The following is a 15,021-nucleotide window of genomic DNA, read 5'->3' on the forward strand; positions in this document are numbered from 1 at the left end:
ACAAATTGCTTCATACATACCCCCTACTGGCTGCATTCCTCTGTGTTATACCTGATTGATGAAGTGATCTACTTCCTGTCCATCCCCCATCCCCCGCTAGAAAGGAAATTCTGAGAGTGGAAATCAGTATTTTGTTCACTGCTGTACCCCAGGTGCCTAGGGCAGCACTTTTTTTTCTTTTTCTTTTTCTTTTTTTGAGATGGAGTTTCGCTCTTGTTGCCCGGCTAGAGTGCAGTGGCACGATCTCAGCTCACTGCAACCTCTGCTCTGGTTCAAGTGATTCTCCTGCCTCCACCTCCCGAGTAGCTGGGATTACAGGCGCCCACCACTATGCCCGGCTAATTTTTTGTATTTTTAGTGGAGACGGGGTTTCACCGTGTTAGCCAGGATGGTCTCAATCTCCTGACCTTGTGATCCGCCCACCTCGGCCTCCCAAAGTGCTGGGATTACAAGAGTGAGACACTGTGCCCAGCCTTGTTTTTATTTTTTTGAGACGGAGTCTCACTCTGTCGCCCAGGCTGGAGTGCAGTGGTGCGATCTTGGTTCACTGCAATTTGTGCCTCCTGGGCTCAAGAGAATTCTTCTGCCTCAGCCTTCCGAGTAACTAGGGTTACAGGCACACGCCACCACACCCAGCTAATTTTTTTTTTTTTTTAATTTTTAGTAGAGATGGGGTTTCACCATGTTGCCCAGGCTGGTCTCGAACTCCTGACTTCAGATGATCCACCCATCTCGGCCTCCCAAAGTGCTGGGATTACAGGTGTGAGCCACTGCGTCCAGCCTTACATTCACCATATCTTACCTGATCCCACACCCCCAAGTGGGACCTGCGCCAGAGACTTGGGTTTCACCTAGATATCTTCCTTTCCCTCCCTAGCCCGACACTCACCATGCTTTCCATATATTCTCTCAAACATCTCTCCATGTCCCCCCTTGACACTGTCCCTGTCTTAATCTAGTCTCCCCTCACCCCATTCCTAATCCTTTTCTTACTCCTGCTCACTTTTTTTGACTCTACCCAGTAGTCTTGCTCCCTTCCACCCACCCTCCACACAACAGGCAGAGGGGCCTTTTATTTTTCTCTCTTCTTTTGAGACAGGGTCTCACTCTGTTACCCAAGCTGGAGAGCAGTGGCCTGAGCATAGCTCACTGTGGCCTCCAGCTCCTGGGCTCAAGCAATATTCCCGCCTCAGCCTCCCAAGTAACTGGGACCACAGGCATGTATTTTTTTGTTTTTTTGAGACGGAGTCTCACTCTGTCACCCAGGTGGAGTGCAGTGGTGCAATCTCAGCTCACTGCAACCTCCACCTCCGGGGTTTAAGCGATTCCCGTGCCTCAGCCTCCCGAGTAGCTGGGATTACAGGCATGCACCACCATACCCGGCTAATTTTTGTATTTTCAGTAGAGACGGGGTTTCACTATGTTGGCCAGGCTTGTCTCGAATCTCTGACCTCAGGTGATCCGCCCGCCTCGGCCTCCCAAAGTGCTGGGATTACAGGCGTGAGATCCACCGCGCCCGGCCCAGGCTACGGATTTTAGCTTTTATGTTCATTGTACCAGCAACTGTATATTTATATTTATTGAGTCGATGAATGAAGCACCGCTTGTCGCATGACCTTGAGGACTCCTGCAGGATGCTAACGAACACATTTCTCAGCCAGACTGAGCTCCATCATCCTGCCATTCGGCTCACTCCACCTGCGTTCTGGCTTCTTTCCTGTCTCCGTGCACTTGCTTAAAGTCATGCCAGTGTCAGGATTTCCCTCCCTACCAGCCAAGAAGCTATTCCCTCTTATCTTCCCCGCTCCACGAGGTAAAGGTGCGGACAGAGGGGCCCCCAAGGCGTGATTGGAAGGCTTCTGGGTTGCTATGGTTACTGCATCCGCCCGGGGCGGGATATCCTCAGGACGCCCCGCCTCTAGGGGTGCGAGGTGGGAAGCTCTGGAGCTGCCCAGCGCAGGGGAGCGCAAGCCAGGAGGCAAAGCGGTTTCCTCACGCCTCCACCCCACCCACGCAGTTGTCAAGGAGACAAAACGCTTCCCTTCAGAGCTGCCTCCCTCCCCTTTCTCCTAGAGAAAGGGACAGTTGCGTAGTTAGAGAGCAGGGTGGGCTGGAAGACTGTCCGAAAGGCTGAATGCTAGCGCGCTCCCAGTACCTCTCCCACCAAGGCTCGCTACGCCTGCGCCGAGAACCAGTCCCAGGTACGACCCGGGACACGCGCATGCGCGCGACGGAGTTTTTGCGCGTGCGCCGTTGTGGCCCCAGGGGCCTGGGGTACCCGCGAGGCGCTAATCTTACGGCTGCGCAGTTGCGGCCTGCTGGTGGGGCTCGGCGGAGCGCAGTTCTGCGCCTGCGCTGTGCTGGGGGAGGTGGGCATGAAACCCAGGCGGTAAGGGCGTTGTGGCCGACCGGCCCTGGGCGCGCTTGCGCCTTGGCATGCGGGGCGGCCGGAGGCGGGGCCCAAAGAGGGGAGGGAGGGAGGCGGGGGGTGGGAGCAGGCCGCAGAAGCCCGAGCCCTGACCCACCGGCGGCTGCGGCGGCGCCGGTGAGTGACCCGTGGCCCGACTCGGTCCCCACCCTCCGCGACCCTCGCTCTCCCTGCCGTCCCCCGTAGCCTCCGCTGTCTCCTTGTGATACGGGACCTCCGTTATCTCTAGAGCTCCCCTTAATTTCTAGCAATCCCCAGAGCCCCCACAACCCCCGCAGACCCTGATCCCTAATATTTGATCGTTCCAGCTCTTCCAGTGACACAGGAGCTCCCACCTCACCGTTATTCCTGGACATCCCTTCTAAGGGCCCTTCTCATATCAGTCTTACAGACGGCCCGGTTGCCCCCTGGAGCTCCTAGAGCGCCTTCTCTGCTCCACATTCCCCCCTTCTTGCTGCATCGCCCCTTCCGCATCTCCTTATCTTCATGCATCTAAGACCCCCCAGGCACCCCCATCCTCCCTCCATTTCCTATCCTCCGGTGCCCCCATTATCTAACTCCTGCAGACACCTCCTCTCCTCGCACTTTTCCTCCTTTCCCTCCATTCCTTCAGACCCTCCCCCAATTTCTGTCAACTCTTCAGCGTGGCACTTCGCCCCGCGCGAAGTCCGAGCCGAGCACTTGGCCAGTGTCAGCTATTCTTAGGCGCTTCCAACTGCCTCGGGTGCCCGTCTCCCCCGCCCGCCCCCTGCCCCCACTCCTGCCCCTGGGACTAAGAAGCTCGCGGCCTGGCGGTCCGGGTGGGGCGGCGGCGGGGTGACGCCGAGCCCCCGCCAGCCAGCCCCGTGCGTCCTTTGCCCGCAGCGCCGGCGCCCCCCATGCGCCAGACGGCAGGACGGCGGCGTCGGGGGGCGCCATGGCCTCGGCGGCGGCGGGCGAAGCGGAGGAAACCACCCGGTTGCGCAAGCCGCGCTTCTCTTTCGAAGAGAACCAGATTCTGATCCGTGAGGTGCGCGCCCACTACCCGCAGCTCTACGGCGCGCAAAGCCGTCGGGTGAGCGTGGCCGAGCGGCGGCGCGTGTGGGACGGCATCGCCGCCAAGATCAACGGTATCACCAGCTGGAAGCGCACGGGCCAGGAGGTGCAGAAGCGCTGGAACGACTTCAAGCGCCGCACCAAGGAGAAGCTCGCTCGCGTGCCGCACTCCACGCAGGGCGCCGGGCCCGCCGCGGAGGACGCCTTCTCCGCGGAAGAGGAGACCATTTTTGCCATCCTGGGGCCAGGTGTGGCGGGGCCAGGGGCAGGTGCTGGGGCGGAGGAGCCCCCTGCAGCCCCCTCTTCACAGCCGCCGCCCCCAAGCGCCTGCCCCCAGCGCTACGTGTTGTCGGAAGACCGCCGGGAGGACCGACGTGCAGGTGAGTGTCTTCGGCATCTCTTAGCGAGAGCAAACACAGAGTCGACTGTATGTCTGCACTGTTCCAGCCTTGCTGCAGCCCTGTGAGGTGGATGCTGTCCTTTTCCCCATTTTATAGCTAGGGAAACTGAAGCTCAGAAAAATGAAATGACTTGCCCCAGGTCCCTTAGCTAGTAACTGTCAAGAGTCAGGAATGGAACCAGACCTAGGAGGCCTGACTCAGGTCCACACCTGGGCTCATCAGCGCAGGCAGGATTTCATTAAATGCAGTGTAGAGTAGTGACTCTGGAGGCAGGCTGCCTGGGCTCCTATCACAACTTTGCCACTCAACTGTGTCATCTGAGTAAGTTACTGTACTTCAGTTGCTGCATCTGTAAAATGGAGATAAAAATAGTCTGCACCTCAAAGCGTTTCTGTGAAGATTAAATGAGTTAATATGGGTAAGTTGCTTAGTTCAGCACCTCCTGAACTCTCACTGTTAGTTCTTGATAGAATCGTCAATGCAGTGAGATGCATACTATTTCACTATTTCGTAAACATAAGACTCAGACATGTTCGGTAATTTTCCCAAGGTCATGCCTGGGATAGAGGTGTGGAGAGCTGACTACAGAGTCTTCCTGCTTAGCCTTGATTCTGGATTATTTCTTCTACAGCCGTTCCCTGAGCACCTGCCCCGTGCATGATGAGGTTGGGGACACATGGATGACTGAGCCAGTCTAGTAGAGGGGTGGGGAAGACAGTGATGACTTGAGGGGTCAGGGCTGGGGTAGGGGATCCTAGGGACTGTGGGAGCCCAGAGAGGGTTTCTGATTTTGGTGGGTGAGGTGGGGGGTTGTCCAGGAGGGCTTCCTGGAGGAGGGGACATCAGAGCTGAGATGCAAAGAGTAAGAATGAAGAACTGGGAAAGTATTTTTGGTAGAGGGAACAGCATGTGCAATGGCTTGGAGGCAAGAAAGCTTAGCCAGTTTGGGAAACTAAAAGAACTTGGGCAGAGGGTTTAGAGTGGAAAGGTTGAAGAAAAGTAACATTTTGAGATGAGTTCAGAGAGGTCAGCAAAGGCCAGACCATACTGGGCCTTTAGGCCAAGGTGAGGAGTTGGGATTTTATCCTGACTGCTATGAGGAGCCACTGAAGAGTTTGGAGAAGGGGAGGAACATGGGCATGATCAAATAGGACAGTTCAAGATTATGTGATTCAGAGAGGTTCATTCACCAACCCAAAGTGACACAGCAAGTAAGCGACAGAGTCAGGACTCAATCATAAATGTGTATCCAACTCCCAGTCCATGGCACTTAACCACTGAGCAAGATTGCCCAGCAATAACAAGAGTTAATATTGACCACGAGTTAGTGAGTGTGCCAGAATTAGATTACACATGGCTTAGAAGTTAAGGTCAGGAATTTGGACTTACTATTTTTTTGTTTTGTTTTGTTTTTTGTTTTGAGACGGAGTTTTACTCTGTTGCCCAGGCTGGAGTGCAGTGGCAAAATCTTGGCTTGCTGCAACCTCCGCTTCCCCGGGTTCAAGTGATTCTCCTGCCTCAGCCTCCTGAGTAGCTGGGATCGCAGGCACCCGCCACCATGCCCAAGTAAATTTTTGTATTTTTAGTAGAGATGGGATTTCACCATGTTGACCAGACTGGTCTTGAACTCCTGACCTCAGGTGATCCACCCACCTCGGCCTCCCAAAGTGCTGAGATTACAGGCCTGAGTCACCATGCCTGGCCTGGACTTGCTCTTGAGGGCATTCAGGAGGCATGAAAGTCTCTTAAGTAGGAAGGTGACACAATCACGTGGGACCCTTGTTCTCAAACCTTGAATCAAACCTCAGTGTTTCCATCTGTGAGATGGCCCCATAGGACCAGAGCAGAGATGGTCAACTTATTTTTTCAGAAGCTTGTTACCACTTCATTCACTCATTTAACAAATATATATTGAGAACCTCATCCAAGGCAGACACTGTGGTAGGTGCAGGGAATACTGTAGAGAACAAGACAAAATTCCCTTCCCTTATAGAGCTGACATTATTATTTATTTATTTATTTATTTATTTATTTGAGACTGAGTTTTGCTCTTGTTGCCCAGGCTGGAGTGAAATGGCGCAATCTCGGCTCACCGCAACCTCTGCCTCCCAGGTTCAAGCAATTCTCCTGCCTCAGCCTCCCGAGTAGCTGGGATTACAGGCCTGTGCCACCATGCCTGGCTCATTTTGTATTTTTATTAGAAACGGGGTTTCTGCATGTTGCTCAGGCTGGTCTTGAACTCCCGACCTCAGGTGATCCGCCTGCCTCAGCCACCCAAAGTGTTGGGATTACAGGCGTGAGCCACCGCGCCCAGCCTAGAGCTGACATTCTATGTAGTTGGAGGAAACAGACCACAAAGAAGTAACCCCCAAAACAGACTGTATACCAGGAGGTGGTGAGAACTAAGAGGATAAATAAGGCATATTCAGAGGATGGTGAGTCATGGAAGGGGGCTATACAGACAGGGTAGTCAAGGAGGGCTTCTCTGAGGAGGTGAAATTCAAGTAGAGATGGGAATACAGTAAGCCTGACAGACAGCTGGGAGAAGGGCACTCCTGCTAGAGGAAACGGCACATGCAAAGGCTCTGAGGCAGGAACACGCGTACAGCATCCTCGATTAGAACCTTACACAGACCTGGCCAGGCGTGGTGGCTCACGCCTGTAATCCCAGCTCTTTGGGAGGTCGAGGCAGGCGGATCACCTGAAGCCACATATCAGTTCAAGACCAGTTTGACTGACACGGAGAAACCCCGTCTCTACTAAAAATAGAAAATTAGCCAGGCGTGGTGGTGCATGCCTGTAGTCCCAGCTACTCAGGAAAAGCTGAGGCAGGAGAATCGCTTGAACTGGGAGGCGGAGGTTGCAGTGAGCCATGATCGCACCATTGCACTCCAGCCTGGGCAACAAGAGAGAAACTCCGTCTCAAAAAAAAAAAGAACTTTACACAGGCCTGGCATGGTGGTTCACGTCTATAATCCCAGCACTCTGTGTAGTCCCAGCTCACACACTCATTTAAAAGTACGGAAAATGAGGGCCAGATGCAGCGGCTCATGCCTGTAATTCCAGCACTTGGGGAGGCCAAGGCGGGCAGATCACCTGAGGTTAGGAGTTCGAGACCAGCCTGGCCAACATGGTGAAACTCCATCTCTACTAAAAAATACAAAAATTAGCTGGATGTGGTGGCATGTGCCTGTAATCCCAGCTACTCAGGAGGCTGATGCTGGAGAATCACTTGAACCTGGGAGGTGGAGGTTGCAGTGAGTTGAGATTGTGCCACTGCACTCCAGCCTGGGTGATGGAATGAGACTCCATCTCAAAAAAAAAAAAAAAAGGTAGGGAAACTGAGAGCCAAAGTTTGCAAATAAATATGATTTTAACTCTTAAACAGTGAAGCTAGGCACAGAGGCATGCCTGTAATCTCAGCACTTTGGGAGGCTGAGTCGGGAGGATTGTTTGATCCCAGGAGGGCAAGACCAGCCTGGGCAACAAAGTGAGACCCCATCTCTACAAAATAATCCAAAAATTAGCCAGGCATGGTGGCACGGCGCCTTGGTCCCAGCTACACATGAGGTTGAGGCATGAGGATCCCTTGAACCTGGGAGGCGGAGGTTGCAGTGAGCCATGATCACACCACTGCACTCCAACCTGGGCAACACAGCAAGACCCTTCCTCAAAACAACCAAAAACAAACTCTTGCAGGGGCACTTCTCTGACTCCTGTGAGCCTTGTGGGCATGAAGGCTACTTTCTGTTCCTTCATACTTCGTAGACTGGAAAAGCCACATTTCTGTGTGGCTGCAATTCCCCCGTTCCTCATAAGGAAGACTTACCATCCACACCCATACCCCAGGCCCACAGCCCTTGCCCAAGGAGTGGTTAAGAGCATGAACTCTGGCCTGGTGTGGTGGCTTACACCTGTAATCCCAGCACTCTGGGAGGCCGAGATAGGCAGATCCCTTGAGGTCGGGAGTTTGAGACCAGCCTGGCCAATGCAGTGAAACCTCATCTTTACTAAAAATAATAAAACTAGCTAGGCATGATGGCACGTGCCTATGATTCCAGCTCCTCGGGAGGCTGAGGCAGGAGAATTGCTGGCACCTGGGAGGTAGAAGTTGCAGTAAGCTGAGATTACGCCACTGCACTCAAGCCTGGGTGATGGAGTCAGACTCCATCTCAAAAAAAAAAAAAAAGCATGGATTCTGGCCAAGAGCAGTGGCTCACACCTGTAATCCTGGACTTTAGGAGGCCAAGGAGGGAGGATCATTTGAGGCCAGGAGTTTGAGACCAGCCTGGGCAATACAGCGAGGTTCCCATCTCTATAAAACAAACAAAAGAATGGACTATGGAATCAACCTGGGTTCAAATCCCTTTTCTGCATATCACTCTATGACACCTCTCTCTCAGCCTCAAGTCACCTCATCTGTAAAATGGGGTGATGATCATGGTAGCACCTACCCCAGAGAATGGCTGGGAGGACTCAGTGAAATAATATAAGTGGGGAGCTTAGCCCAGGTCCTGGCTGGAGCAGCTCTGCTCATCTCTCTCCCAGCCTCCCTACCTCCTGCTTGTGGCTGGCCCAGGGGGCCTGGACCCCCAGCAGTCAGGGCAAGAAGTGGCTGGTTTGTTTGTTTTTGAGACAGGGTCTTGCTCTGTTGCCCAGGGCTGGAGTGCAATGGTGCGATCTTGGTTCACTGCAACCTCGGCCTCCAGGGTTCAAGCGATTCTCGTGCCTCAGCCTCCCGAGTGGCTGCAGGCGTGTACCACCAGGCCCGGCTAATTTTTGTATTTGAGTAGAGACGGGATTTCACCATGTTGGCCAAACGGGTCTCGAACTCCTGACCTCAGGTGATCCGCCTGCCTGGGCCTCCCAACGTCCTGGGATTACAGGCTGAGCCACCGCGCCTGGCCTGGATGGCTGGTTTTTTGTTTTTGTTATTCTTTTTTTTTCTCTCTTTCTTTGGCTGGCTGTTTTTGAGAGAAGAGCAGGGTGATCTGATTTGGCCAAGGAGCGGGAGGCCAGCTTCCCCGAGGAAGGAACATCCAAAAAAACATCCGAGCTGATGCAACAGGCAGTGTGAGCCTGGCCCAGGGAGCGGCACGTGGGAAGACAGACAGAAAGGAGGAGGTGGGGGCAAGCACTGAGGCCCCACAGCCGTGGGAAGAGGCTGGACTTTCTCCTGTGGGTGCTGGGAGCTCTGGGGCCCGGGACACAATCAGCGCTGAGTCTCTGGAAGCCCCAGTTCTTTTCTCATTAAAGAAAAAATGTTGTGCTGGACATTGTTCTAGGCGCCGGGTAAACAGAAGGGAGCAATACAAAGCCCTGCCTGATGGAGCTGACATCAGGAGGAGGAGACAGACAGCAGACACAGAGCCATACCGTGCCAGGTGGAGATAAGTGCTGGGAGAGAAATCAGGTAGGGTTAGGGGAGAAAAAAGGAAGGGGACGGGGCCAGCCTGAGCAACGTGGTAAAAACCTGTCTCTACAAAAACAAAACAAAACAAAAGTTAGCCAAGCATGGTGGTGCACACCTGTAGTCCCAGCTATAGCTACTCTGGAGGCTGAGGTGAGAGAATCGCTTGAGCCTAGGAGGCAGAGGTTGCAGTCAGCTGAGATTGCACCACTGCACTCCAGCCTGGGCGACAGAATGAGACTCCATCTCAAAAAAAAAAAAAAGTAGGCGTGATGTATGTGAGGATCAGCAAGGAGGCCAGCGTGGCTAAAGCCAGGTAACCCACGAGGGCGGGATGGGAGCTGAGGTCAGGGAGGCAATGGGGGCAGATCGTGCGGGGCCCTAGAGGCCTCAAGGACTTTGCCTTTACCCTGAGTGAGGTGGGAGTCACAGGACGGTTTGAGCATAGAAACAATATCCGACTTGTATTTTTTTAAACAATTATATTGCGATATACAGCCGTGCACGGTGGCTCATGCCTGTAATCCCAGCACTTTGGGAGGCCGAGGCGGGCAGATCATGAGGTCAAGAGATCGAGACCATCTGGCCAACATGGTGAAACCCCGTCTCTACTAAAAATACAAAAATTAGCTGGGCATGGTGGTGGGCGCCTGTAGTTCCAGCTACTCAGGAGGCTGAGGGTAGAGAATGACTCCAACCCGGGAGGCAGAGGTTGCAGTGAGCCAAGATCTCGCCACTGCACTCCAGCCTGGGCAGCTGAGTGGGACTCCATCTCAAAAAAAAAAAAAAAAAAAGAAACAAAAAAAGATATACATATATATGGCGATATAATTTCCATACTATACAATCAACTCAGGGTACAATTTGCTTGAGCCCAAGAGTTTGAGACCAGCCTGAGGAACACAGTGAGACCTCATCTCTACAAAAAAATAAAATTAACCTGGTGTGGAGTCGCACATCTGTGGTCCCACCAGCTCAGGAGGCTGAGATGGGAGGATCGCTTAAGCTGAGGAGACGAAGGCTGCAGTGAGCCGAGATCTCACCCCTACATTCCAGCCTGAATGACAGAGTGAGACTCCGTCTCAAAAAAATAAAATTCAAGGTCGAGCACGGGAGCTCACGCCTATAATCCCAGCACTTTGGGAGGCCAAGTTGGGTGGATCACGAGGTCGAGAGACTGAGACCATCCTGGCTAACACGGTGAAACCCTGTCTCTACTAAAAATACAAAAAAATTAGCCAGGTGTGGAGGCGGGCGCCTGTAGTCCCAGCTACTCGGGAGGCTGAGGCAGGGGAATGGTATGAACCAGGGAGACGGAGCTTGCAGTGAGCCGAGATCGCACCACTGCGCTCCAGCCTGGGCGACAGAGGGAGACTCCATCTCAAAGAATAAAAAAAAAAATTAAAATTAAAAATAAAGTGTACAGGGCCAGGTGCAGTGGCTCATGCCTGTAATCCCAGCACTTTTGGGAGGCCAAGGCAGGCGGATCACGAGGTCAAGAGATCGAGACCATCCTGGCTAACATGGTGAAACACTGTGTCTACTAAAAATACAAAAAATTAGCCGGGCGTGGTGGCGGGCACCTATAGTCCCAGCTATTCGGGAGGCTGAGGCAGGAGAATGGCATGAACCCAGGAGGTGGAGCTTGCAGTGAGCTGAGATGGCGCCACTGCACTCCAACCTGGGCGACAGAGCAAGACTCCATTTCAAAAAAAAAATAAAGTGTACAATTCAATGGTTTGTAGTATATTCAGAGTTGTGCAACCATTGCCACGATCAATTTTAGAACATTTTCATCACTCCATAAAGAAACCCTGCACTTCTTAGCCATCCCCAATCTCCCATCTTCCCCACCTTCCCCCAGCTCCTGGCAGCCACTCATCTACTTTCTGTTTCTATAGATTTGCGTTTTGGTTTTTTTGTTTTTTTGGGTTTTCTTTGTTTTTTGAGACAGAGTTTCGCTCTTGTTGCCCAGGCTAGAGTGCAATGAAGCAATCTCAGCTTACCACAACTTCTGCCTCTCGGGTTCAAGCAATACTCCTGCCTCAGCCTCCTGAGTAGCTGGGATTACAGGCATGCGCCACCATGCCCAGCTAACTTTGTGTTTTTAGTAGAGACAGGATTTCTACACATTGGTCAGGCTGGTCTCAAACTCCCGACCTCAGGTGATCTGCCCACCTCGGCTTCCCAAAGTCCTGGGATTACAGGCATGAGCCACCGCACCTGGCCTATTTTTTATTTTTGAGACAGTCTCGCTCTGTTGCCCAGGCTGGAGTGCAGTATCGTGATCTTGGCTCACTACAACCTCCACCTTCCAGGTTCAAGCAATTGTCCTGCCTCAGCCTCCCCAGTAGCTGGGATTACAGGTATATGCCACCATGCCCGGCTAATTTTTTGTATTTTTAGTAGAGATGGGGTTTCACCATGTTGGCCAGGCTGGTCTTGAAGTCCTGACCTCAGGTGATCCACCCACTTTGGCCTCCCAAAGTGCTGGGATTACAAGCATGAGCCACCAAATTTGCCTATTTTGGACATTTCATATAAATGGCCCCTATGATCTGTGGTTCTTTGTGAGTAGCTTGTTTCCTGTAGCCTAACTGACTTGTATTTTAGTTGGACCTCTCAGGGTGCTGGTGGAAAAAGATACTGTCAGGGACAGGGGTGGAAGCAGAGAGCCCTCAGGGAGGAGATGACCACAGTGGTCCTGGTGGGAGATGCTGGTGGTTGGACCAGGGTGGGAACCATTGAGAAAGAAGTTGGATGTATTTAATTTGAAGGCAGAGACGATAGCTTCTGTATGCGAATGGTGTCTTAGTAAACAAAACAGTGAAGGTGTTTAACCTGAGCAGCTGGGAGGATGGAGCTGCATCAGCTGAGATGGGGGTGGCTGAGGGAGGAGCAGGTTGGGGGAGGATCAGAAGCCCAGCTCTGAGCAAGTGAGTTTGGGGCGTTTTTAGACAATGAAGAGTGCACAGCTGGAGACAGGAGTCTAGAGCCCAGGCAGAGGTTCAGGCTGAGCCCAGGAAGCTGGGAGCCCCTGTATGCAAACTGTTCAAGCCCATGAGCGTGAATGAGACCCCAGGTGAGTACAGGCTGAGGAAGCCTACCAGGCTGGAGGCTGAACTGGAAAATCCTGCTGTCCTGGTTGGAGAGAGTCTCAGGGAAGTGTCCATCAGTGCCCAGCCACCCCCAGCTCTCTCCCAGGCCCCTCTCTCACCTCCTTAGGATCCAGCAGTGTGGTGCGGTATCCAGATAGTTCAGAGCCTCATCAAATGTTGGCCCTTGTCCGGGCGCAGTGGCTCACGCCTGTAATCCCAGAACTTTGGGAGGCCGAGGCAGGTGGATTGCTTGAGGTCAGAAGTTTGAGACCAACCTGGCCAACATGGCAAAACCCTATCTCTACGAAAAATACAAAAATTTAGCCGGGCGAGGTGGCGCCTGCCTGTAGTCCCAGCTGCTTGGGAGGCTGAGGCAGGATAATCATTTGAAGCCGTAAGATGAAGGTGGAAGTAAGCCGAGATCGCGCCACTGCACTCCAGCATAAGCTACAAAGTGAGACTCTGTCTCAAAAAAAATTTAAAAATTAGAAAAACTGTTGGCTCTTACTGTCAGTGAGATGGGAGCTGCCTGGCCCAGCAAGGGACTTCCAGGACCTGCTTCCACTAAAGCTGGCACGACTGCCTGTCCTCTGGGTACAAAGACTGGCCTGCCATGGAGCTTCTCTTCCAAGGCGTGATCTGACGTAGGTTTTAAAAGGATCATTCTGGGGCCAGGCGCGGTAGCTCACACCTGTAATCCCAGCACTTTGGGAGGCCGAGGCAGGCAGATCACTTGAGGTCAGGAGTTTGAGACCAGACTGGCCAACATGGTATGGTGAAAGCCCATCTCTACTAAAAATACAAAAAGTAGCCAGGTGTGGTGGCAGGCACCTGAAATCTCAGCTACTCAGGAGGCTGAGGCAGGATAATCGCTTGAACCCAGGAGTTGGAGGTTGCAGTGAGCCAAGATCATACCACTGTACTCCAGCCAGGGTAACAGAGCAAGACTGTCTTGGGGCTGGGGGGCGGGGGGTAGGAAGGATAGTTCTGGGTTCGGGTAGAGAGGAGGTTAGGGAAGGAGGGGGGAAAGGGGAAATCAAGGCAGCATTGAGGGTCACTCACCCCTTGCCTGCATTTCTCTCTCTACAGATACATCAGCCCACAGCAAGGGGGGCTCCAGCAGCCCAGAGCCATGGGCCCGGCCCTCCTGCACTCCCCAGGAAGGGGGCTGCCCACGGCCCAAGGAGCGTGAGTCCCCACCCCCTTCAGCCCTGCAGCCGGTCCAGCTGCCTCGCCTGGCCTTGTCTCCACCACCCCCAGCCCCTCCACTGCCACCCCCACCGCCACTGGCCCAAGTGGCACCCTCGCCCCCTAGCCCCCCACCCCCTCCTCGGCCTCCGCCCACGCTCTCGGCCTCAGACCCCTCCCTGGACTTCCTGCGGGCCCAGCAGGAGACTGCCAACGCCATCCGGGAGCTGGCCGGCACCCTTCGACAGGGACTGGCCAAACTGAGCGAGGCCCTGAGCGCTCTGCTGCCCCTTCTCCCAGGAACCTCAGTCGACTCCCTGCCCCCACCTCTGCCCCCACCCCCACCCCCACCCCCACCCCCACCTCCCAGGCCCGTCCTGCCCCCACCAGCCCCCAAGGTGGAGATCACCCCAGAGCCCGTGTCTGTGGTGGCTGCTGTGGTGGACGGGGCAGTGGTGGCAGCCAGGGGAGTGATCATTGCCCCAAGGAGCGAGGAGGGGGCGCCCCGGCCACCCCCAGCCCCACTCCCTCCACACGACTCCCCGCCACACAAGCGGAGAAAAGGTTTCCCTACACGCAAAAGGCGCGGCCGGTGGAAATCTCCGTGAAATCTACTATCTATGCTCCTGCCTGCACCCCCTCTCCCCAGCTTGGCGCAGTCGAGGGGGGCGATGCTCTCTGCCCATCCCAGCTGCACCCTAGCTCCCTGCTCCAGGGATGTGAGCACCCACTCCCTGTGCTAGTTAGTGCCTGATTCTCTGGGGGGGCCTCAGTAATGGGCCCCACCAACCCCTTTCTCTGGTACAGTGCTGTCTGCCTGGCTGCCTCCCTTAACCCTGACTTCTAAGCCATCGATTTCATGTTATTTATTATTGCCCTATGTGGGGTGGGGAGGGAACCTCTCGGGTCTGCACATCTCCCCTTCCCTAACAGTTCCTGTTCTTGACTTGAAGAGAATTGACCCGTGGGGGACTCCCCACCTGCCCAACCCAGACTTTGGAGCGGGTGGGAGTTGTGAGACAAATCAAAATATGGATGACAAAGAGGATATAGCCGTGTATACCCCAGGGAGAGGAGGCACTGAGTTCTAATGGGAGAGGTATAGGTTGGGTTCTCTGCCTACCATTGCTGTCTCTGACTTCCGGAGCTCAACCCCCTCCCTTCTCCCAGTGGTGACAAGATATCAATAAACATATTTTTAATACAATTACTTGAGGCTCTGTCTGAGACAGGCCTGGGGGACCAGCATCTACACCTGCCCCGCCCCCTCCACAGGTAGGCAATTGGGAGGCTAGTGGTTTTCCAGCTTTTTTTTTTTTTTTTTTTTTAATTCTTAAAGCCATCAAGTCTTGTGTTTACATGAAATCTTCCTACTCATCCTTTAGATACCAGTCTAAATGTCACCTCCAGGGGAAAGTCCTAGATTCCTTCCCAAGGCTAACATGGGTTTGCCTCTTAGAG

At 53.7% G+C, this 15,021-nt stretch overlaps 1 protein-coding gene across 3 annotated transcripts; it reads left to right on the forward strand.

The window, feature by feature from the left end:
- The first annotated feature begins 1,956 nt into the window (after window positions 1-1,956).
- On the forward strand, window positions 1,957-14,767 carry MYPOP (Myb related transcription factor, partner of profilin). 3 transcript variants are annotated; one of them, XM_007997268.3, is made up of 3 exons: window positions 1,957-2,201; window positions 3,293-3,843; window positions 13,462-14,767. In XM_007997268.3, exons 2-3 carry the CDS (start codon window positions 3,345-3,347, stop codon window positions 14,166-14,168), a joined length of 1,206 nt encoding a protein of 401 aa, XP_007995459.3. In that variant the 5' UTR covers window positions 1,957-2,201; window positions 3,293-3,344; the 3' UTR covers window positions 14,169-14,767. The 3 variants fall into 3 exon arrangements, with proteins under 3 accessions (XP_007995459.3, XP_007995457.3, XP_007995458.3); XM_007997266.3 differs by lacking the exon at window positions 1,957-2,201 and adding an exon at window positions 2,485-2,545 and having other exon boundaries at window positions 2,737-3,843; XM_007997267.3 differs by lacking the exon at window positions 1,957-2,201 and adding an exon at window positions 2,489-2,545.
- Window positions 14,768-15,021: the final 254 nt, after the last annotated feature.

Source organism: Chlorocebus sabaeus, chromosome 6, assembly GCF_047675955.1.
Source record: "Chlorocebus sabaeus isolate Y175 chromosome 6, mChlSab1.0.hap1, whole genome shotgun sequence".
NCBI lineage: Eukaryota > Metazoa > Chordata > Mammalia > Primates > Cercopithecidae > Chlorocebus > Chlorocebus sabaeus.